General features: G+C 35.9%; 2 protein-coding genes across 5 annotated transcripts in view; one reads left to right on the top strand and one right to left on the bottom strand.

The window, feature by feature from the left end:
- Positions 1–372: 372 nt before the first annotated feature.
- LOC128228682 (uncharacterized) lies at positions 373–7,104 on the bottom strand. Of its 2 annotated transcripts, none has more exons than XM_052940130.1 (6): positions 7,015–7,104; positions 6,346–6,401; positions 3,623–4,254; positions 3,255–3,491; positions 2,956–3,126; positions 373–2,814 (listed from the first exon to the last, which is right to left on the bottom strand). In XM_052940130.1, exons 2-6 carry the CDS (start codon positions 6,399–6,401, stop codon positions 2,624–2,626), a joined length of 1,287 nt encoding a protein of 428 aa, XP_052796090.1. In that variant the 5' UTR covers positions 7,015–7,104; the 3' UTR covers positions 373–2,623. The 2 variants fall into 2 exon arrangements, with proteins under 2 accessions (XP_052796090.1, XP_052796089.1); XM_052940129.1 differs by lacking the exon at positions 7,015–7,104 and adding an exon at positions 6,582–6,934.
- Positions 7,067–24,930, top strand: part of LOC128228684 (probable UDP-sugar transporter protein SLC35A4) — a 29,657-nt gene continuing 11,793 nt past the window's right edge. The window contains exons 1-4 of one of the 3 annotated variants that reach the window (XM_052940135.1): positions 7,067–7,085; positions 17,062–17,168; positions 23,429–23,534; positions 24,040–24,210. In XM_052940135.1, the coding sequence (XP_052796095.1) occupies positions 17,074–17,168; positions 23,429–23,534; positions 24,040–24,210 (372 nt within the window). In that variant the 5' untranslated portion in view covers positions 7,067–7,085; positions 17,062–17,073. Of the gene's footprint in view, positions 7,086–9,107; positions 9,218–15,154; positions 15,212–17,061; positions 17,169–23,428; positions 23,535–24,039; positions 24,211–24,930 lie in introns of those variants that run through there. The other 2 variants (XM_052940134.1, XM_052940133.1) reach the window with 2 other exon arrangements.

Raw genomic sequence — 24,930 nt, 5'->3', positions numbered from 1 at the left:
CAATATTCCCAAAGAAATCCTTCCGCGGACGTCAACGCTAACATCGGTCGAAGACAGTTGTTGGGAATGTAATGTCTGAAAAAATCCAACCTTCGTCACTGCATTCAGTTTTGGAAAATAAGAGTACCACTTTGAGGAAATATAACGCTCACATCTGTCAAAAAATGGAATACATATCATAAATGTTTGTCAATTAATGCCACAGAGTGTTGAGATCAATATGCTTGTTTTTCTTCTCTTGGACATTCATTTTTTAAATATTATCAGACGAATACGAGGTCTTTTGAGAACTTAACAGAACATATAAAGATCAGAAGGTCTTTGACCCACATAGGGGAATATTGTACAAAATGACGAAAATACGAACTTTCATACAGTTTAATAAATCGAGATAAGAAAATAACACAAAAACATACGTGTTCCAAGTGACCCTAAGGTCTAATTGTATAAACATTAAAGTATATCTATAAGATACTTTTTAAAACATTTTTTGTATATGCAATTATAACAAATACTTTGCTAACAAGTCTAAATGTAAGACATTTTTTATGGCGTACTCAATTTAAACATAAATTTAATTACAGTAATCATATATCTATACAATTATGGTACCGGTTAAGCAAAATTTAAATAAAACGTTTTTGTATGTTTCATTTTAGGAAGTCAAGAAAAGATATCTGTCATTATAACCTTCTGTTCTACACAATTAATGCTGGCAGTATATGTTGACATCTTTTGATTTTTGCATAATAATGTTTTAGATAATTGAGTGAAAAAAAAAAGAAATTTGATTTCCAAAAAGTGTTCAGTATCTTTCAACTCATGCAATGTGAATGTACAAAATATACTTGTAGTAAGGAAATAACCGACGATAATAGCAGAATTTAAATGGTATATAAACTATACATGCATATATGAATTGAAATGTATTGGTCGAGAAAAACAATAAATGTAACAGTTTTAAAAAAGGATAACAATACATACATGTTCTTCAAAAATTATAACCTTTTATTTTATAACGTAGTCACATTTTATATTGTTTTTCCAAATGTTTGCTGTATTTCACAATTCATATTATTTCTTGTCGGGTTTGGAAGTACGTTCACTCAATTTATATAGATATTTCCATAGATGTGGGTATACCAGTTACTCGAATTATCCATAAGTCGGTCTTTGCAAGAGTTTTTGCAATCCTTTGTACATGTCAAATATATATATTGTAATATTGAAAGATAATTTAAGTACATGAACAAATACGTTATTGCAGAAACTGATATGCTTTGACTCTTTAAGTTGTCAATAAATGACAAAATAATCTGAAAAATAAATCATTCATATTAACATACAAAACTGTCGCAACAGGTTAATGTACAAAATGTTTCAAAAATGATATCATAATGAGATAGAAAAAAAACACTCGGCACTTCTGTGAAATGTTTAATTGTCTGTTTCAATCAGTTGTCGCATCCTGACAATAATGAAGTAACTAGTGCATTTAAAAAGAATGCAATGTTGCACATGAAAACAAATGTTAGAATCAGTCATGAACTAACACTAGCACGTGCATATAATTATAGGCCTAAATACATGATAATTAACTCTTAATGACAGACTCTGTAACGTAACTTTTACTGTTACGTATCTGTCTGACATTTATAACTTATAGAAAATTTTAGTCGATGTAACACTGCTCTTACTTTGTTGTTGACACATTATATTTGCTTTGGTTGATAGCATACATTTGGTTACAGTCTCCATTATGTTTGACTTATGACTGTCTCAAACTAAATCGAAATGCGTGTTACGTATCTGTTGTGTTTTAAAAGAATAGGCTAAACTTGCGTAAAAATCTAACTTATGTGTTGCAAATGACTAAACTTTGTGTTCCAACGATGTGTATTTGTTGAAAGGTGATATATATGTCCATCCATCAGTTGTTTCCAAGCCTCTATATCAACACTTCAACGCGGTGTACCGTATCTATCACCATTTTCTTCAGCATAAATAAAGGATAGCTAAAATTTTCCAGAAAAGTGGACTGAATGTGTTATTATTCATCTGCATAAAAAACGTTATGTTAACGATGTCTATAACTACATAGGAATAGTACTTGTTAGTTGTTTCCCAAAACCGCGACCACCGACAGCGCTATTTAAAACGCAATTTTCGTTCATTTATATCCTTGCTCCGAACTTCAATCGAGGTCAAACATATAATAGTAATTTGTTTTAAGACTTTTTTTATTAAGACTTGATGTCAATCCTTCGAATGTTAGACGTCTATAAGTAAATGTTGATTGAAATGACGGGTGCTGACATGAAAATATCCATTTTGCTCCTCCATCTATAGAATTGACGATATATGCGCATTTCGACCGCATATTCAAACTTTGATAAAAAAGTAGTCTGTTCTCATCTATATATACAGTAAATAGAGTCTCCAGACAACCATCGTACATTGATTATTAAACCATATTTAAGTATTTCCACAAGTAAAACAATCACACTTGTTTGCATGAATTCCGTAGTATTGCAATCGCTTATTTATTAAACTGTCTTTTTGGTGCAGATGAGTAAGTCAGCAGTAAAGCTTTGTATGCAATTGATCTTGGTATGGTTTCATATTACTTCTTTGTTCTATCGAGGTGCTTACGTTTTTCGTTAAGCCTCTTCTCATCTTTGGGATCCTTTGGAACCATAGCAAGTGCATTTTTAAGAGCCAGCGTTAGATATGTTTCACATCCTTGAAAATCTTCCATTCGATAACACACCGCAGCTAGTCCTTCTTGAGATTGCATCTTCATTTTAGTGTCATCTGTCAAAAACAAAATGCAGTATTAAATATGATCCCGTTATAGGAATGACGTCCACCAATGTACATCCATTGCGAGCAAATATTTCTATAGAAAAACAATGCTGTAATAAAAATAACTAGTTTAAGTATTGACATATTTACCGGTCGCCTTCGCTGCTTCTAAGGCATGCTGGTATGCCAGCTTGGTTTTTTCCAGTTCTTTTTTTGCATCTTTACCATTGTCCTCGGAAATAAGGATTTCGTAAAGACGGCTTTGTGCAAAAGCAGCATTCATATAACATTGTCCTTCACTATTCCGGAGCCGCAGTTCCGCTGAAATAGAATAATTGATTACGATGTCAGAATAGTTTAACACTGAATGTATGTTTTATTTTCAAACAATGATACAATTAATACTTACATTAAAGCTTTCTTGCTTCATTGGTCAACATTATACTTACAATAAAGGTTTCTTGCTTCTTTGGTCGACGTTAAGGAGTTTTGGAATTCCTCTTTTGACATATTTAGATGTTCATATGCCAAGATCGTTTTCATCGCCCCAGCGTTTTGCTTTATTTGTGCCTTGAGCAAGGTTCTGCAAGAAGTAGACTCGGCTGAAGCTCTGTCAAAGAGTGCAATGGCTTCTGTGGAACCCTTTGTTTGAGTGACAAGCATTCCAACATCATTTAAAACTTTGGCTGAAATATCATATAACAAATGCATGTACTTAAGTCTTAATCAGAAAAAAATAGATGTATTTATTTACATCAGACAAAGGTGTTTCAAAGAGAAAATGCATTTTTAATCGTATTAACCACTTTATACACACCTTGAAACTCCAAAACTGACTTATCATTTCCGCAAGGATGTAAGTCCTTACACATGCCATAGATGACGTCAACCTCTTTGCTCTCTTGCGAGTTGCAACCGACCATGTGACACTCGATATCAACTAACTCGAACTGCATTTTAGTAATGAAATCCTTTCCTACACTAAGAGTCTTTAAGTTCTCTCCAATGCCCTTTGCTTCTTTATATTTTTTCATCCTCTTAAGTATTTTTAGTTTTCGCTGCAAACAGTTTATCTCCATAGTTTTGTCCGTGTCCCTGCATTTTTGTTCAGCTCTTTCATAACATTCAAGGGCTTCTTTAAAATTTCTTTGCTTTTCATTATATATTCCAAGATTAAATTCCAGTTCACAGTCATCATTGAAGTTTGTTTTCATTGAATTCAAATAGTCGAAAACTGATTCGTCTGATGCTATTTTAGCAGCTGCTAGGTTAAACTCACAGGTGTTGGTAATGTCGTCTTGATTAAATGTCTTGGCAAAAAACAACGCTTCTCCGAAACGTTTAACGGTTTCCTTTGTATTTTCTTCATTTATGCCCTTAATGAACTTATTCAAGTCTTCAACAAATTTTTGATTTTCTTCTTGAGAAGCTGCAGGATCCCCGAGTGACCTTTAACACAAAATAATAAACTAGACTGTTGTTTATGGAAACAAAAATCAGCCCCCCTCATGCTTGTCTCATTTTGTTCCGAAAACTTTTACCCAGTTATCTTGGAAATCCGTCAATGGGTTTAGGGGATATGGAGCCGGCATACAGTCTATAGCTTGAACATTGCCCTTTAATTGTGAACTTGACCTTGAGGCAGACTGACTGTATTATGCGCTATGCATATTATATCGATGTAGTGACATTTTACTAAAGTTTAATGAATATCGATGAAGGGATTTAGGAGGAACGGAGAACACTAAATCTATGGCGCGAACCTTTGACCTTGAACAACGGCATTGAAATTAAACTACGGCACGCATGGAATGTGGGTTTTGCTCGTTCTCTAGATGTGTTGAATATTGGACCGAGTTTCATGAAAAATGTTCAAGGGGTTTAGTAAATATGAACCGGACATTGAATCTGTGATTCGTACCTTTGACCTGAGACCTTGACCTTAAGCTTGCTCGCCTTGAATATTGGTTCTACTTGTTGTCTCTTTGTGGCAAATATCTGACCAAAGTTTCATGAAGACCCTTTTTATAGTTTTTGGATAAATTTAGCGAACATAACAACACCTTGACATTGGGATGGCCCGCCTAGAGTGTGGATTCTGCATGTCGTGTAAATGTTAACATCGATACATGTAACTTACTACCACATATAGGAGATACGGGGAGGATATATATGGAAGTGTGACTAGCGGCCGGGCGGGCGGATAAACGAGAAAAAATAATGTCCCCCCATCCCCTGCACATGTTAATTTTATTAAAAGAATTGTCAAGAGCTTTAACAAAGACTTATTTCCATTTGCATAGAATCTTTAAGGCTTTCCACATAGCAAAAGTCGTTTGAAAGACCAAAACTATAAATGTTTAAAAAAAATAATTTTATTCAGTTTTGAGGTTCAATATTTAGCAAGCATTATTTATACGTCCGTTGCAGTAGTAGAAGAGCAGAAACAGGGGTGCCCAATACACCCAAGTATAAAAACCCACGGGGGTGCCCAATATACCCGAGTATAAAAACCCACGGGGACAGAATAATGGAGTTCGATATTTGCTTTGTGTAATTGACATACTATCGAGAAGGCTTTGGATCCCCGTGGGTTTTTATACTCGGGTATAATGGGCACCCACGTGGGTTTGTTTACTAGGGTATATTGGGCACCCCCTTTGGTTTTTATACTTGGGTATATTGGGCACCCCCGTTTCTACGTACTCTACTACATGTGTTACTGTAATTAGGAGTTGTGTTTATTTTACGAAATAATATTTCATCAGAAAGCATTTACATTTTTCCGGAAATGTCTTAATACAAAATGAATATGTTTTGTGTCAAAATTGTCAGTACAGCCCATTTAAAAATTATCGAGGCTTTGTGGTGATTGCAGCTAAGAAAGGTATTTGCATTTTTATTACCGGGAAATGAATTTAATCCACTATTCTTAATCATTTTATTGAATATGTTTCTTATTTGAAAATGTATCACCAAGAACCCACAAGACATTGTTGATTAGCTAGTCTGGGGCATTTTGACAAAAAACGCTTCTTAAAACCGTCGTTCTTAAAATTTGGTCAACTCTTTACTGCCCAAAAAACATGTCACAAAGAATGTATGTTTTATATACCCGAAACAGATCGTTCCTCAAAACTTAATAAAACAGTAACTTTTGAATCGTTTTAATTTTAGGTCTTCCCCTGCCACTTTTGCACTGTGTCAGTCCCTTAAACAAACAGCCACCCTCGGATTTTTAAGGCGAAAAACAAACGTTTTCTTATCAGCAAATAACGCCTCCGTGTAGCCAATTGATCGTCAACGAAAATGGTGGTTTAACAAAATTACTCTGTCTTATGAAAAAAAAACTAAATAAATAAATGGACTTTCCTACGTTTGCACTGTGGAAGGCCTTAATACGAAATATGACCTGCAGCTCTTAACATGGAATTCTAATATTATGACATTATTTACCATGGAGGGATATTACATAGAAACATGTTTTATGATAATTTCAAATTAATTATATTTGCCAATATACAGTGTAAAAAAACATACCGTTCTTCTTTTTTCTTTTCAGGGCGAGGCTTTCTCGTAGACTCAAGATGAGACATCTGGAGTTGCAATAAAATAAATATAATATGTTAAATTAAGACTTATTTATTTACAAAATGTGCATCATTATGAGACGTTCAAACATATAGGAAATGTTTAGGAAATGTTTTATGAAGTAATTTATTTTTTTAAAAACAATATTACAAATACCAATGTAAAAACTTAGCGTATGAACTTACTTTATAAAGCAGACAGTTAATCCCGTGAACAAAGCTCAAATCCTAATTTCATGACTGATCCTGTTCGATCCGGAATGATCGATAACGAAGTTATTTGCTTTATCGTTGGTATGCATTGAGGAAGTAAATTAATAATTGGTTAAAAGGAATTGATAAGATCAATATCGCCCTTTTAATGGCTGATAGAGCATGTCAGCACTAGTTTGTTCTAAAAATCAGAAACATGAGAAGTTATTTATGGCCACAGGCGGACCACCATTAGGCACGGTAGCGGCCCGGGCCTTCACTTTAACGATTTGAAAGTTAAAAAAAAAAAAACGAAACGTCCAAAACTGAAATAAAAACTCAAGAGTGAGAGGGTTAGATTGATAATTTGGTTCAGTTCATGGTAACTTATCACGTTTTATTTTTATTAAATACGTAAATTGCCTACCTTTTGGAAGACAGTCGAACATATCGAGTCGATAATATGTTTCAACTTCAACCGGCAGGCGATGAGATAGAGTAAGCAAGCCTATGCGTGATCAGTGATAAGAATAAGAACTTATTTTAACAAGTTTTCTTTCCCCCAAATATGTCTCTAAGAATGACAATGTTAAGCTCTTAAAAACTAATTTGAAATTGAGAAACACCCATGATACGAATAAATTGCATTATTTACAGACAAGAAGTATTTAACCTATTCAGCGTATCTTTAGTAATTCCATGTAAAGTAAATACATGAGTATAGCTAGTAAATGTACATAAATAAGTGGAGATTTAGTCTTCAAGGAAAACTTGAATTCTGGTCATTAAACATTTTTGCAACAAAATTCTACCATTCATTTGATACTGGAGCAAACAAGTATAAAAAGCGTATTATTTGTACACGCCAGCTTACCTGGTACAGATAAAGTTTGAACAAAATAAAACGTTTTGTATATTGTAATCGAGCATTAATTTAAAGAGCAATTGAAGAGTTATAATTCTGTTCTGTTCGTTGCTCATGTAACGGTATGTTTGTTTTGCATCACAATACCAAACACAAAGTCATAGGTAGTGATGTTTATCTTCTATACCATAATCACCGTGCTTTACACAACCAGGGCAAAACATAAACATATATTATATATCCAGCAATTTTATCATGTCGGTCGATCTGCAGAACATGGTTAGCATGTAAGTCCATTTCTATATAGCTATCTGGGTTTATCTATATAGTGCAACGCTTTCCGGATTAAGAAAATACATTTCCATGATTGTTTTCTGAATACAGTCTTTTACTCCGTTTTGAAACCAAAAAATACTCAACACATCCTTTTTTATCTTTCAAACAAATGTAGCCCTTCCAAACACCATAGCACCAGAAATTATCTTCCCTGGGTCAATCAAAAACACAAAGGACTCGCTAGAAAGAGAGACATAGCTTACCGAAAACATCGCAAATCACTTAAATCTGAAGATAGAAAAACTTCCTCGATATAAAACATTTGCTTGGGGGAACCATCGATTATCTTACCAATGATTACCCTGTAGACAGTCTCAACATGATCAAACCTCCAAACCTTACACGAAAAAAAAAACTATTTACGCTTCCCAAGCATTCAAAACAAGATTCAGCCTCTGTTGCTCCCTTACGTACACAGAAGTCTGTCCATCAAGTAGATACAGCAAAATTAACTACCTTTATCTATCTAGTCAGTTTTTAGCTCAAAGTCCTGTCTGGAAACACCCAGTGATCCGAACTTGGACCACTACTCTTTCTTTTCTACATTGATGACTTTCATAGATCAAATTCCGTAAACAAAGTCAGACTACTTGCTGACGACACTGCCATTTCGTTCACATAATAAGCCCAAACCCCATTCCAACAAAGTACGCCTTCACTATTGCTTAATAGAATTTGTATCTACAGCATAATTTCTGGTTGTTGATTTGTCCTAAGATCTATTTTGGGACACACACATAGATTGCATCTCTAAGAAGGCACTGATACCCACATGTACAAACTTAAATCCGTCCAACCTGGAAGTAGTATTAAGGTCCTAGCTCAAACGAAGGCTGCCAGGTGGGCCAAACATGACTACATGTATTGACATACATCATAAGACACGGACATGATGCAGTCTTTACAGTGGCGTAGGCATGATAATAAAATAATAGATAACAGGCTCTCTCTTCAGTACAAAATAGCACGTAACCTAATAGCCATCCTTATATCTGACTACATTAACCCACTGACAAAACAATAAGAGTGAACATGTCTCGCCATAGGGGATTATCCTCCGTATGTACACCTCATATTTTTATCTTTGCTTCTTTTATCTTTTGTTTCTTTCAAAACCTTTACTAACTATTATTGCAATATTTTTGCAAATATCTAGGTCCGCAATAGGGGTTTGTTTGACATTAATGAAAGATAGATCGAAAGCATTATATTAAGTTTGTCATTAATCCCCACAATGGTCTCTTTTTGCGTTTGACACCGTATGTATTCAGATGTTTATGATCCGTTATGTCTAATTGATTGTTGTTAAACTTAAGTTACCCCCCTTGTTTGCAATCGAGCCATGGATTGATAATGAGGGTTGTGTTGATTATTGTGATGTTTATTTTCATCAAAATGTAAAAAGTAAAACCACATCAAATTTGAAAAGGTACAAATGTACGGTCTTATGTGTAGTTCATCCAAGTAATGTAGTTAGGGTACCTCGTGCAGATGTACGTAGCCGGAGTTCCGCTCCTGGGGGAGGGTTAGTCCACCGAAATGGCCATCAACGAGTCTTTTGACGATTTTTTTACTATGGCAGACTCGTGACGTCCACAGTCCCAGCAGAAAGTAGCGAACGGTCCTTGCGCAGAGAATACATGGCCACAATTTTGAAATTATCTCCGTTATAAATTCGAATTTCTACGTAAATATTATTGCCAACTATTTAACACATATTTATTTATGTCATATGCCAACAAAACACATGTTCAGATATCATAAAACACTTACATAGATGTTGATTGTTTATCAAGTATCAAGATATCTGTAAATCTGACAGGTCAGGGCTTTTTCTGCCCATTTTGGGAAAAAGACCCTAGACATTTTGGGAAATTTTGCATCATGAAAATGCGGAAATTGGGAAATTTTACAGTGAAAAAAAAAGCTGTCTTGTCTCCTGTGAATTAGGAAATGATATAATATCAGTTTATTTTCCCTTTAAAAGACCCACAATGGCTGAAATGTCAATCCTTGGAGTGTAAATATCTATTGCAATAAATCATGACAGATAATATTTCATATCTCTGAATGTGATGAAAAGCAATGATTTCTGAGTTCAATTACCAAAAAAACTTCACATCACATAATTTACTAGGATGTTGAAAATGAACCACTACAGATAAAAAGAATTTCTAAAAAAAAAAAATTTTTTTTTTTTTTGGATTGGGATTTTTATCTGAAGAATGGGAAAAATATCTTATATTTTGCTTTGGGAATGGGTCCAATAGTCGGACCCATAGGTACTAAAGAAAAAGCCCTGCAGGTTGTGTACATGTATAACGGTATTCATGACCCAGAATATATCTATGTGAAAATAACGACTCTTATGACAAATTAAATCCAGTTTAGATCACTGTCGGGTATATATTGAACAACTTTGTCATTATTATTCAACATCGATGCACAACATTACCATATATTCTTTCGCCTGGTGTTAAATTGTAGAGTTGTAGCGTTACAGGAATACATAAGAAATGTCAAAATAATTTAAAATAAAGTATCCCTGACTGCTCATTATTGTAGCTAGGGGAGGGATGAGTGTTTTTTCTGTAGTGATTCCCCCCACTTTTAGCGAAATTGTCCTGAGTACAAAAACAGAATAGCTGCCGAGTCTAAACAGTCTGCAGGTCCGGTGTCAAGTTATTTTGGTCACACAGGTTGATTTTGTGAGTGAGCCACCCCTAATGCAGGCTCCAACCAATGTTGGTAGGGTATCCTTAACAATATTTCCTCTTCAAATCATGAAACTGCCATTCTAATGGGAGGTTCCTCAGGTTCACCCAGAGGGTGATATACTCCAGATAGATGTATGTAGATGCTTTTTGGGGGGATTTTTTATATTGCAAACCCTTCACCACAGACCTATAAACCATGGATTGGCAACTCTCGTCTGTGTTAATGCGATAAGCTCAAACTCGCGCGTGCAGCGTGATTTCATTCCGAGATCTTACCGTGTGGTCATTTTCGAGATGTTCGACATCGGCCAAATATATACATGTAGGAAAACATTAATTAAAATTTACTCAAATGCGCAGTACTTTCATTTGAGTTGATAATAGTCCAATGGAATCTGATTAAAATCACAGTTATTAATTAAAATTTAATCTATAACGATCAAGGCATAACTGTGAGGTTGATTATAGGTATCTCAGTTTGAAGACGAAATGGCTTTAAAAGGACGACTATTTGATCTCTAAATAATGATCGATACATCAATTATCTTAATTAAATATTAATTTAATCAGGTACATATTCGGTCCTGATTAATACTTCGATAATCAGAGAAAATACAATAACAGCAAACTACAAACAAATTACATGCGACATGTCGATGTTAGAAAATAATGATCAGCAGAGCTGGCGAAAATAACCAAAGATTGCCGCTAATCACCAATCGTGCTAAGGATTGTGGGTAAATTATTATTTCTTATCATTTCACCGATATTGGGCAGTTGCCAATACATTGTTTATTGGTCCGTGCCTTCATGTATAAATTGTTTCTGATTGCCAATTTGAGTCAGTTGTTTCAATTGGAATTCTAGGTTAGAGCATATTACGCTTATAAAAGATCTTAAAAACAAGCTAAATTACCCTTTAATGTTATTTCATATCAGTTCCTTGCACAAAAAGTAAATATCCAATGAACAAATCTCAGTTTATGCCTGTTTCATTTGAAGCTTTGTTTACGGAATTTGATTAATGATGTCAAACCTGTTTTTAGTGGTTATAAACTATATGAGATATAATGCTTATTTTGTGAAAAATACTTTTGCAATTTCATGGAATATATGAACAGTGTTCAACAATAATGGGATCCTGGGATCCCGAGGTCATTGCTTTTTCAGAAGGGCCACCTTAACTACATGCACAAAAGTCGTTATTCTGTCAGGATAAAAGCTAAATATGAATAAATAGATAGTGCTTACTTATTAACTACATTTCTTTACAGTGAAATGATATCATTTATTTATAATATGTCGCACATACCAAGGCAAAAATATGGCTAACTTTGTTTGTGACTATAGAATCTAGAAATAAACAGGTCATTTCACATTTATGAAGTATCGAAGTTGCACAATTAAATTTTTGGTGTAGTATTAAAGAATGGTGTGCGTGTGGATTAACACTTCTGTTTTGTTGTGTTAGAGTGATGAAACTTTAAACGAATGTTATGCAGCATTTGAAGTTGTGCACGTAGGGATTGTGTGTTGTTGTACCCAGTAAGTGCAGAGCTATGGCCCTTAATTTTTAGCTCCACTGACTGAAGGCCATGGAGCTTATGTCGTCACAGATTGTCTGTCGTGAGTGCGTGCGTGCGTGCGTGCGTGCGTGCGTAAACTTTTACTTTAAACGACATCTCCTCTGAAACTGATAAGCGGATTTTGACAAAACTTCACAGGAATGTTCCTTTGGTGGTCCTTTACCAGAATTGCTCAAATGGTTCCGGTCCATTGCACAATATGGCCGCCAGAGCTAAAAATAGCAAAATCTTTAAACGACATCTCCTCTGAAACGATTCGGCAGATTTTGATGAAACTTGACAGTAATGTTCCTTGGGTGGTCCTTTATTAAAATTGCTCAAATGGTTCTGGTCCATTGCACAATATGGCCACCACAGCTAAAAATAGCAAAATCTTTAAACGACATCTCCTCTGAAACGGAGAGGCAGATTTTGATGAAACTTGACAGAATTGTTCCTTGGGTGGTCCTTAACCAAAATTGCTCAAATGGTTCCGGTCCGCTGCACAACATGGCTGCCAGGGCAAAAAAATAGAAAAACCTTTAAAGAACATCTTCTCAGAAACCGATGATCAGATTTTGATGAAACTTAACAGAAATGTTCCTTGGATGGTCCTTTATCAAATTTGCTTCAATGGTTTCGGTCCACTGCACAAGATGGCCCCCAGAGGTAAAAATAGAAAAACCTTTAAACGACTTCTCCTCAGAAACCGATGATCAGATTTTGATGAAACTTGACAGAAATGTTCCTTGGGTGGTCATTAACCAAAATTTGTTAAATGGTTCCAGTCCACTGCACACCATGGCTGCCAGAGCTAAAAAATAAAAATAAACTTTATACGACTTGTCGTCGAAACCGATGACCTTTTTTCGATAAAACTTGACAGAAATGTTTGTTTGGTGCTCCTTTACTCAAATTGCCCAAATCATTTCGGTCCACTGCACAACATGGCAGCCAGAGCTATTAAAGTAAAAATTTTTTTTTAAATAACTTCTCCTCAAAAATTGATGATTGTTTTTCTATGAAACTTGACGAAAATGTTCGTTAGGTGGTCTTTGCTTGAACCTTTTGGCCAGTGGAGCACAGGCACTGATGTGCCTCTTGTTACAAAATATACAATGTTTCACACATCCTAGTATGATAGCTGGAATGATGAAACTACTAGACTATTAAACAACAAACAAAGTTGTTTTCCTGGAGTATTGCCTGAGGCTGCCTCCTGCAAGAGTGGAGTTATTGCCCTTGACATAGATAAAAAAAATATGCTTATAAAGCATGGAATGTTGTGTGACATATATCTTGATAAGTTTATGAGTCAGAGCCATGAAATGTTAACCAGCATGTGAAGTTGTTCATCTGCGTTAGAAAAAGCCTGATACATTCACCTAAAGTTGAAAATTAAATTACATATTTATGGATGGCAACGAGAAGTAAAATTGGTATTTGAGTACTTGGAAAATCTTCCAATCAAGTGCTTGGGTACTCGATTACTCCGAAAACTTGAATTGATTTTCGGGAGAGACAAGTTCATGTTTGTATCATTCATTTTACCATGTGCGTGGGTTGACGTAGTAATGGACATTGCCATCTTTAAATAAGTCTGTAATTATGTGCTTTAACAGGAAAAGAACAAAAGAAGTTTCATTATTTTAATTTGTCCTTTTTATTTCATTTTGTACATAAATGTGTGACACTTCAGTATAAAACACATGCAAAGAAGTAAATGATATATACGTTAAAAATATGTCATAAAAGTAGCATATGAGCTACACCCAAAGATGAAAAAAATCAAAATTACAATGAACAAAATTTAAAAGCATTCATTATACTCAAAAATACAAGAACATGCATCCAAATAATAACAAAAAGCAGATAGGAATAACTGGCCCAACATGATATTGATCCTTTTTCTTTAATGGTCCAGCATGAATTGTCATTCCTAATTTGCTTGTCAACATGCACTGTTTGGTGGAAGCTCTCTAATTGCTAAACAATAAAATTCTGTAGGAGATATACTGCTATCAAAACTTCGCTAATTGACATCAGTGCTAATTGCAAATTTGGGCCCTTTGTTGACAGTTTGTAAACTCTCACAACAACTGTCAATTAATTTGTTAGCATACATTGTGTTCATAGTACTAAGGATTAGAGGGAACGCATTATAGCTTGTTGGAAATGCGCCATGAGTACTATTACATTATCTGTATGTCATCTGTATATTTTGTGATTTTATACATTTTTTTTCCAATAATTGAATAAAAATGCCTTTATTTTCCCAATTTTGCCCTTATTCCTCAATTAAAAGGCACAAGCAGTAAAACTATTTTTCCTAATAAATCACTGACTATAAATGGCCAATCAGGATATAAAAAGCTATTATAGTGAAAATATTCATGACTCTTTACTGATTGTTTATGTATACAGTACATGTAATTTTATGTGTTTTATTCCCAGCTATTTGGAAAAAAGGACCCTTCTAGTTATAAAAATCTGATTCCAGCTTAACATATACTATTAAAAAAATGATAGTGTTTCAAAGAGAAAGTGACTGCTTAACCGGTGAACCTGCTTGAAGGCTTAGTTATGCATATTGCTTGCACCTAGATAACACAAGTTTGAGTAACATGAACAGACTGTATTGTTTGCATACTGAAAGCAATGTTTGCTTTAACTAGGAGAAATGTACCATTTTCCATGTACCAAATCATGAACTCAAGGGAATAAAGTCAACAACATTGTTAACAGCATTGTTTCACTCTAAATGGTGAAATATTACATGGGATGCTCATGTATTTGGTTATCATTTGGGTTGATACTTTACAAAGTATTACTAACTCATTATAAATCCTGTTAATGTTAAGTTTCCTGCCTCTGTATATCCCTTTTCCCTACATACAAATTCCTTGCAAGTACATTGTATTTAAGGTAAATCTTTAATTTGAAATCAACTGTAAATAATGTATGTATTACTGTAGGCAATTTGAATGCAGCAGGAAAAGATAAGTGACAATTAATACTCTATGATCCGTTTTGTTAAAATCCATGAGTAGCTGATAATGCCTGATATCAGTTCATACAAGCTCGGCTTGGAAGTATGGTTAAGGTATGATGAATAAGTTTGTATCAGGGAATAACCACAAGGTAAATTCTTTATTTCCAGTTACATAGTGGTGAATCTGTGAATGATATGTGTTTAATTATGTTACAATAAGTGATTTAATAATGCTTACACCATCTTTGATTTCAAGTTGTTGTTGTTTTTGCATCTATTTTATCTGAACACAAAGTGCTCAGTTTGAGCTATTGTGATAGGGTGATTGAACATTGTCCATCCCTCTTAAACCACTTGGACAATTTCAACCAACCCTCACAGGAATGTTCCTGGGGTGGTCCTGTTCTAGATTCTTTAAAAAAGATATATGAAGAACTCTGGTTGCCATGGTAATTTCAAAATAATTTTACAGGAATGTCCCAACAGTGACCCTCTATATGGCCCTTTGTAACTTTGTAAACAAACAAATATCATTAAGTTTTGATATGCCTTTTTGAAAATGGGATGTATTATAGTTTTACATGCGGCATAAGGGTGGGCAGGCATTTGGGCAGGCAGTTTCGAGTATGTTATCAGATCAATAACTTTAGAATCCTTTCTCCATTCAGGTCAGAGACATTGGTCCCTCTTATTGAAAATAATGGGCTAGATTGAACAATACTTGTACCATGTTTTAAAATGTTTCCTTTGTTATCATCTATACATTAACTCCCATATTGGAACGGCAACAAGTAGTAGGAGCTTATTTAAACTGTTCAACAACTATTGTGGGGATAAATTACAATGCTATTCACTGATACCCACCATACTGTATGCAAGTAATTGAACGTTGTCCTTGACAACAGCAGGGCTTTTTCTATAGTACCCATGGGTCCGACTATCGGACCCGTTCCCAAAGCAAAATATAAGGAGTTTTTCCCAATCTTCAGAAAAAAATCCCAATAAAAAAAAAACAAAAAAACAAACATTTTTTATTTTTAGAAAGTCTATTTATCTGTATTGGTTCATTTGCAACATCCTAATAAATCATGTGATGTAAAGTTTTTTTGATAATTGATCTCGGAAATCTTTGGTTTTCATCAGATTCAGAGATTAGTATGAAATATTATCTGTCATGATTTATTGCAATAGATATTTACACCCCAAGGATTGATATTTCAGCCATTTTGGGTCCTTTAAAGGGAAAATAAACTAACATTAAATCATTTCCTAATTAGCAGGAGACTAGACAGCTTTTTTTAAACTGTAAAATTGCCCAATTTCGGCATTTTCACGACGCAAAATTTCCCAAAATGTCCAGGGTCTTTTTCCCAAATTTGCCAGAAAAAGCCCTGCAACATGGAAGAAACAGATACTTCACCCACTACCCTCAAGTTTGAAACTATACACTCTGGCTTATGTCTAATTTCAATAACTTGGATTGTTAGTGCAGTAACTGTTACTATCATTTGTATGATGCAACAGTATAAAGAAGGACTTCAGTTTATTCTTTAAATGGGATGAGCTGTAAGTTAATGCCTATAACATTTTATCAATTAAGTTACCTTTAAAAACCTTTGACTTTCTGCTTTCAGACATATTTTGTCATCTGATTTGGTTTTTTTTGTAAATGGGTTATTTAATCTAGGCATCTTATTAAACTGATATACAATAACATGTGGATAAATATCCCAACATGATTGTGTTCACTTGAAATCTCCATAAATGCCAGATGGGACTTTGATAATGGGGGAATGATAATTACAAAGCCCAGATGTGCATTACATTGTCACATTCTACTCATGTTATTATTGTGTTGTTGTTGTTTTTTTACTTTTATTGGTTTATAATCAAACTATTTGAAGATATGTCCAGCTTGCTGACATTTTAAAGGTCAATGTAAAGCTTTGCATTCTTGTTAAATATTATTTTATTATTGTATGATTGCGTGTTCATTTAGGAAGAGGAAGGGATGGCCCATGACCTGCTGCCTTGTCAAACTCCGCGCCTGCCACCCAGCCATCCAGGGGATTCCTCAAGCATGTGGACTGCAATGCTCCTCTTAGAGTGAGTAAACAATAACAGCTTGCTTGTGTTGGAGTTACAGGCTTACTTTTATCTCAACTTCAGTAAGAAATCAAGTTTACTGTTACTTGTTTAACTGATGTAAATCAGTTTGTTTGAAATGTTTTTACTCATATATTTACATGAACATTATAAACTGGAACTATTATAACTGTTACTAATGAATAATCCCAGTCTTCCATTGTGTATGTTGTGTCCTCAGTAGCCACTCTATATGTATGTGCATGTAATATGATACCGGGACTTCCGGAAGATATACTATCATCAATAAAGCTAGTGAACGGTCATCTGTTGTTTCTAAGAATATCTAATCCCCGAACATATCATCTGGCGACGAGGATACTGTGAATTAATAGTGTAATATTTGGATTAATGATCATTTTGTTTAACTAATGGATAAAGACGTTAAACAGTGAACATAAAATGAATAATCTTCCGAATTTTCCATCCTTTGATGTGGACACAGACAAATCAAACGCTGGCACGCGTTGGGAGAAATGGCTAGGGCGGTTAGAAAATTTATTTGTAGGATTAAAAGTGACAGATGATGACCAAAAACGAGCGTTGTTGCTTCATTACGCTGGTGAGAAAGTGTATGACATATACGATGTAGAAAAAAGGGACACGGATGCGACCTTCGAGGCAACGAGGAAAGTGCTTAATGATTATTTCGCCCCTAAAAAGAATGTTCAAATGGAAATATACAATTTTCGGTCATGCAAGCAACATGACACGCAGTCATTAGATGAGTTCGTGACAGAACTCCGGACACTTGCAAAAAATTGTGAGTTCACAAACGTAGACAAGGAAATTCTACAACAAGTAATTCAGAACTGCAGATCGAACCAATTAAGACGTCGTGCCCTGCGAGAACCGGATAAGGCATTATGCGACATATTAACAATGGGTCGAATGCTGGAGCAATCCGACCGACAGGCTGCTGTTATGGAGAATTCGGACACTGTGCAAAGGGTTTCACAACGACCACGTGGCAGTGTGAACAGGCGTGGACATAAACGAGAGCGCGGTGGTCAGCATTATGCAAATTCTGGCATGCGAAGAGGTTTATCGGCGAAACCACGTGATCACCCTGGCTTATCGGCGAGACCACGTGATCGCGCTCCACTGAATGAAAATACCTGCCGAGCATGTGGTTATGAATATCCACACAAGCAGACCTGTCCAGCGAAGGGCAAAACTTGCAATCTTTGCAAAAAGCCTAATCACTTTAGTAGGTGCTGCCGACAGAGGGGTATTAGGGAAGTTAAGCTACAGTCCGATTCAGAAGATGAATACAACTACCAAGTCAGTGTAAAAAGTGTTAGCAAAAACAACAAGACTCCGAAAACACTCATCTCAATTAACAATATAGCAATAAAAGTAACAATAGATACCGGTTCGAGTGTAAACATTATCGATGAAAACACATACGCATTCCTCGGAAAACCAACACTTAAAACGAAACATTTACCTAAATTATTACCATACGGAGGGGGTTCAAACTTGAAAGTGAAAGGTTGTTGTGAAATGACAGCTGAGAAAAATGACAAAATAGTTGTAGACAAATTTTACCTAGTCAAAGGTAATTACGGGACACTTTTGGGATTTCAAACGGCTTCAGACTTAGGTGTTGTTAAAATAATCCAAAATGTCAACATTTCACAGGAAACGATCGAAAGGAAATACCCAGAAATATATGAAGGTATTGGGAAATTGAAGCAGCAAACCGTGAAACTTCACGTAAACAAGGACGTGCATCCAGTGGCACAAAAAGGCAGAAGAACTCCTTTTCATTTGCGAGAAAAGGTCGAAAAGGAAATTGAAACAATGTTAAAAAACGACATAATAGAGGAAATAAGGAATGAATCAACGCCATGGGTGTCTCCAATCGTGACACCACCGAAGAAAAATGGTGACGTCAGAATTTGCGTTGATATGCGATTAGCAAACAAAGCTATTGAAAGGGAACGACACCCAATGCCAACCATCGATGAGCTTATACATGATTTAAATTAGGGATGCAAACGAATATTCGAATATTCGAATATTCGATCGAACGTTTGGTATTCGAATGTCAAAATCAGTATTCGAATATTCGATGTTTTTGTTGAAATTATAAATTAATAAACTTTTTGCCTACAACTGTCATCTTTGTCTGTCTTGTTTTTACAACGATGGACCCGTAATGCCAGAGGTGTAAACATATGACACTATACACGCGCCATATCGGATTTTTGCATTTACTGGCTGTAAGACAAGTGACATCAAACACATTCCAATTATTTTGAGAACATTTAAGATCGGCCTTTATACCAATGTGTTGTCTTTCCCTACGAATCAAGCTTGGCGATATGCGCAAATCGCCTTGATGATTCGAAGGACATGTGATAGTTATTTGCTTTAAACTGTTTTCCATGTTTCGTTACAACGCTCTTGCGTTGAAAAGTAGTTGTATGGTTTAACGTTGTAAAATACATCAGTCAAAATCGACGTGCGGCCATGGTTGGTGTCGTTTTCTATAAAAATATTTCGTAAACATCAATCCCAGAACGAGGCTGCAAGTACCACGTTGGCGCATATCGTCATTTAACCGGGAAAAACGAAATTCCCAATCTTATTTTGCATTGTTTACAAAAGTGAACGCAGAGGAATTGATATAGTTTATTTTTTTGTTTAAAATATAATTATGGCTTTTTCTTGGGATATATTCTGAAAATGGGGAAATTCAGAGGCTAATTTGTGGAACAATAAGTGTCCGTCGCGTGTACCGAATACGACAAAGAAGGGTAACAGGGCCCTAGCTATTACGTTATTGAATACTAGTTTTCTACAATTCTTAAAGGATCATTTTGATATTCGATCGAAAGAATTACCGAATATTCGAATATCAATTTTGCCATTCGTTTGCATCCCTAATTTAAATGGATCAAAGGTGTTTAGTAAAATAGATTTGAAATCTGGATACAATCAACTAGTTCTCAAAGAAGAGTCACGCCCAATTACAACCTTTTCGACGCACATAGGTCTATTCAGATACAAACGATTGAACTTTGGGACAAACTCCGCAAGCAAAGTATTTCAAAAGACAATAAGTTCAATAATAGCAGGAATTCCAGGAGCAAAGAACATTTCAGACGACATAATTGTATATGGGAAAAACCAAACAGAGCATGACATTGCATTAGACAAAGTGTTCAATGCACTTCATCGCAACGGGTTGACACTTAATAAACAAAAATGCGAATTCAACAAGTCAGAGATTACGTTCTTTGGTGTTGTTTTCAATGGGTCAGGGATCTCAGCAGATCCGTTAAAAGTGGAAGCTATCCGGAAAATGGAACAACCAACCAATGTGTCAGAAATAAGAAGTTTTCTTGGAATGACAGCATATTGCTCCCGTTTTATAAAGGAATATGCGACAATAACAGAACCTCTCCGAAGACTGACAAGAAACGAAACACCATGGTCATGGGAACGTGAGCAAGAAAACGCGTTCGAGAAGCTCAAACAGGATCTCTCAAGTGACACAGTGATGGTGTATTTCGACCCAGGGAAGGAAATAGAAGTAGTGACAGACGCTTCACCGGTGGGACTTTCAGCAATTCTTACCCAACAGGGCAAAGTCGTGGCATATGCAAGTCGGGCATTGTCACCAACAGAGTCTAGGTACAGTCAGACAGAAAGAGAGGCGTTAGGTGTTGTATGGGCATGCGAACACTATAACATGTATCTTCGTGGTGCTCCATGCTTCACTGTCATAACCGACCATAAGCCCCTAGAATACATATGGAAGAAAAAACAACCGCCTCTAAGAATTGAACGGTGGGGTTTACGACTTCAGCCATACAAAATGAACATTGTCTACAAGCCTGGAAAAGACAATCCATCTGACTACCTGTCAAGACATCCATTGAAAGATGTTGGTAACGATAGAAACCTAGCAGAGGAATATGTGAATTTTATCGCTGAAAGAGCTGTTCCAAATGCTAATGACATTAGATGAGGTAAAATCAGCATCGATAAGTGACAGTACAATAAGAAAGGCTATTGAGCTTACAGAAAATGGAAAATGGTACGAAATAAAGACACTAAGTGATCTAAAAATTAACAAAGAAGAATTATCTGCACTTAGAAGTGTGAAGGATGAACTGAGTGTACACTGTGGAACTGTACTATTGAGAAATGACAAGATCGTTATGCCTAAATCGTTAAGAGCGCAGGCTATCAAACTGGGCCACGAAGGGCATCAAGGGGTCGTGCGAACCAAGAGCTACATACGTTCAAAAGTCTGGTTTCCTAATTTGAACGCTGATATCGAAACAGCAATAAAAGGTTGTTTGGCTTGTCAAGCAAATACAAAGGAACCGAGATCAAGAGAACCACTGAGAATGTCGGAAATGCCATCAGGCCCATGGATGAATTTAAGCGCGGACTTTTGTGGACCGTTACAAACTGGGGACTATTTATTAGTTATCGTTGATGAATATTCACGTTATCCAATTGTGGAGATAGTCAAATCAGTATCGGCGAACACTGTCATACCAGTGCTGGACAAAATAATAGCAATGTTCGGGGTACCAACAGTGATCAAAACGGATAATGGCAGTCCATTTAACAGTAATGCATTTTCAGATTATGCAAAATACTGTGGATTTATTCACCGAAAAATCACACCTAGGTGGCCGCGGGCAAATGCTCAAGCAGAGTCTTTTAATAAGCCCCTAATGAAATGCATCAAATCTTCACATGTAGAAGGAAAGAACTGGAAACAGGAGTTATTCCGTTTCTTACGCCAATACAGAGTGACGCCACATACGTCAACTGGTTTTACGCCGTTCCGTTTATTGTTTCAGCGGGAACCATCAACGCGATTACCAGATATCGCAAAACCAGAACAAGATGTTAGATTAGACGAACTCGCAAGGCGTAATGACGAGAAATCAAAATCCCACTCAAAAGAGTATGAGGACAGAAGGATTAGGGCAAGGGAACGTCACATCAACATTGGTGACAAAGTGCTACTGCGAAATGAGACACCGTCTAAGTGCTCTACGCAGTTCAAACCAATGCCATATACGGTTACAGAAACAAAAGGACCTATGATCAGTGTAAAATGTGATTCAGGACATCGAGTTACACGTTATTCGTCTTTTATGAAAAAGGTTGAACCATCATTGGACGCCTCCAACATGGATATGAATAATAATGACGATGATCTTGGGGATGATCTGATCGATAATGATGGTGGTCAAAATACGACGGAGGTTCACACCCGACCCGGGAACGACGACCTCAGACTTATTTGAGCGACTATGTGCGGAGTGTTGATAATAAGGTTTCATAGTGATATGGGCATAATAAACCCAGTGAAACCTGAAGATCGATGATATTTGATCTTTCGTGTGAGTTGTAAACATAAATGAGTACAAAATTATCTTATATTGTTTTATTATAGTTAATATTGATAAGGCGTTTTAAATGAGTTTTGACATATGAACATTTGATAAATTCTGAAACATTCAGTATATTTAAATTTCTCACAGTGAATATCTGCCAAAGACATACTTTAAAGTAAAGAAAAGAATGTGGACAAATTATGGACAATTTAGATGACAGACGATTTTCTTATATAACATTATTCTTTAAAAAAAAATATGAATAAGATTGTGTACGTATGTGTAAATGTTTGGTATTGCTCATGTAGTAGAAACGTTTTATCTAGTAGTAGTAAATATAACCTTCGAACTGACCTCACCAGTGTCAAGTTTCAATGAGTTACTGATTACCTTGGAATTTCTTAAACCCGTAAACACTATAGTTAAGTTCACAGAATCAATTCCACCAGAGTATGTTCATAATCTAATTATCAATTGCAAAGTTATCGATGTGGTTTGCAATATTAAGTTTTGATATATTCGTATTGTAATTATAACATACATGTATTACTTTTAATTAATGATTGTTGTTTTTATATTTATATTTTTCAAATAACATTCAATCTGAATTGAGGAGGGATGTTGTGTCCTCAGTAGCCACTCTATATGTATGTGCATGTAATATGATACCGGGACTTCCGGAAGATATACTATCATCAATAAAGCTAGTGAACGGTCATCTGTTGTTTCTAAGAATATCTAATCCCCGAACATATCAGTGTATCTCAGGTTTTATGTATGTTACTGCTGTACATAAATCTATTTAGTAATTCACTTGTTCTACTTGGTCATCCTTGTTTTGTTCAGGGTGATGATATATGGCTCATACTCAACGCTGGTGAACCTGAGTGAGGAGGATGGACATCTGCCATATAGCTCCGCCTCTGTCATACTCCTCATTGAGGTTGCCAAGGTAACGATGCTTTATAGGCTATGAGTTCTGATTGCTTTTATGTTAAGCCAGGTTTCATATGGTTTATTTTATTTGCTGATGAATTATATTTTCATGTTTTGCAATGTTAATCAGTATAGTCCAAATAACTGTACACTGAAAGGACTTTTACAATTTCAGGTATCACCTTCCAAAAAGGACTATTAGAATCATCCTGAAATTCTATCTAACTGTTTAGACCATAAAAGAGTCATGCCAAATTATGTAGTCCATTGGTGAAATATGGCAAGATAAACATTGTAAACATATGATTCAAGATTCAAACTAACACACATAAGACCTGTAGGTTGTCTAAGCAGAAATATTACAGCAACACCAATGTCGATGAGATGCACTAACTACAGAGTCAAGAAGCACACCCATTTTTTATTGTTTTTTGGCAACAATTTTCCCCTTTGTTTGCACTTTTTGTTAAGCTTATAGGATGCACACCTGGTAAGAGCACTTGTGCTTTATGATATTCCAGTTTGTGATCTCGTTCTGCCTGTACTTTGGTGAGATGCAGCGTGACCAGTTCCAGATGCCAAAGCTAGCCCCTGCGGCCCTTGTGTCGTATGCTGTGCCAGCAGTCCTATACGCCTTCAATAACAACATATCCCTCCTCATGAACCAACAGATGGACCCAACCACATACCAGGTATAGGCTACCTTACGTTTCAGCAGGGAGTAAATGACATGACAGATAAACTCAACCACATACCAGGTATGGGCTACCTTACGTTTCAGCAGGGAGTAAATGACATGACAGATGAACTCAACCACATACCAGGTATGGGCTTCAGTATCATTTTAGCAGGGAGTAAATGGCAGGTATACCCACCCGCACACCAGGTATGGTGTCCCTTAACATTTAGCAAGGGGTAAAAAACAGATGAACCCAACTACAAAGCAGGTACATTGTGTAAGGGCTCCCTTTACATTCAGCAAGGGGTAAATGACAGATGGACCCAACTACAAAGCAGGTACATTGTGTAAGGGCTCCCTTTACATTCAGCAAGGGGTAAATGACAGATGGACCCAACTACAAAGCAGGTACATTGTGTAAGGGCTCCCTTTACATTCAGCAAGGGGTAAATGACAGATGGACCCAACTGCAAAGCAGGTACATTGTGTAAGGGCTCCCTTTACATTCAGCAAGGGGTAAATGACAGATGGACCCAACTACAAAGCAGGTACATTGTGTAAGGGCTCCCTTTACATTCAGCAAGGGGTAAATGACAGATGGACCCAACCTCAAACCATTTATGGGCTCCCATATCATTCAAAGGAGGTAAATGGGATATGAATCCAACCACATATTATGTATGGGCTTCCTTTATGTTCAGCAGGGTTTATTGACAGATGGATGGACCCAACT

This window comes from Mya arenaria, chromosome 3 (genome assembly GCF_026914265.1).
Source record: "Mya arenaria isolate MELC-2E11 chromosome 3, ASM2691426v1".
Lineage (NCBI taxonomy): Eukaryota > Metazoa > Mollusca > Bivalvia > Myida > Myidae > Mya > Mya arenaria.
This window is presented reverse-complemented; position numbering and strand designations above follow the sequence as displayed.

Bases quoted from the DNA above. Each gene is read 5' to 3' on its own strand.
- LOC128228682 (XM_052940130.1), bottom strand. From the start codon at position 6,401: ATGTCTCATCTTGAGTCTACGAGAAAGCCTCGCCCTGAAAAGAAAAAA. The intron at 4,255-6,345 runs GTATGTTTTTTT...TTTGTGTTAAAG, and splicing joins GAAAAGAAAAAAGAAGAACG to GTCACTCGGGGATCCTGCAG. The intron at 3,492-3,622 runs GTGTGTATAAAG...ATGATATTTCAG, and splicing joins GTCAGTTTTGGAGTTTCAAG to CCAAAGTTTTAAATGATGTT.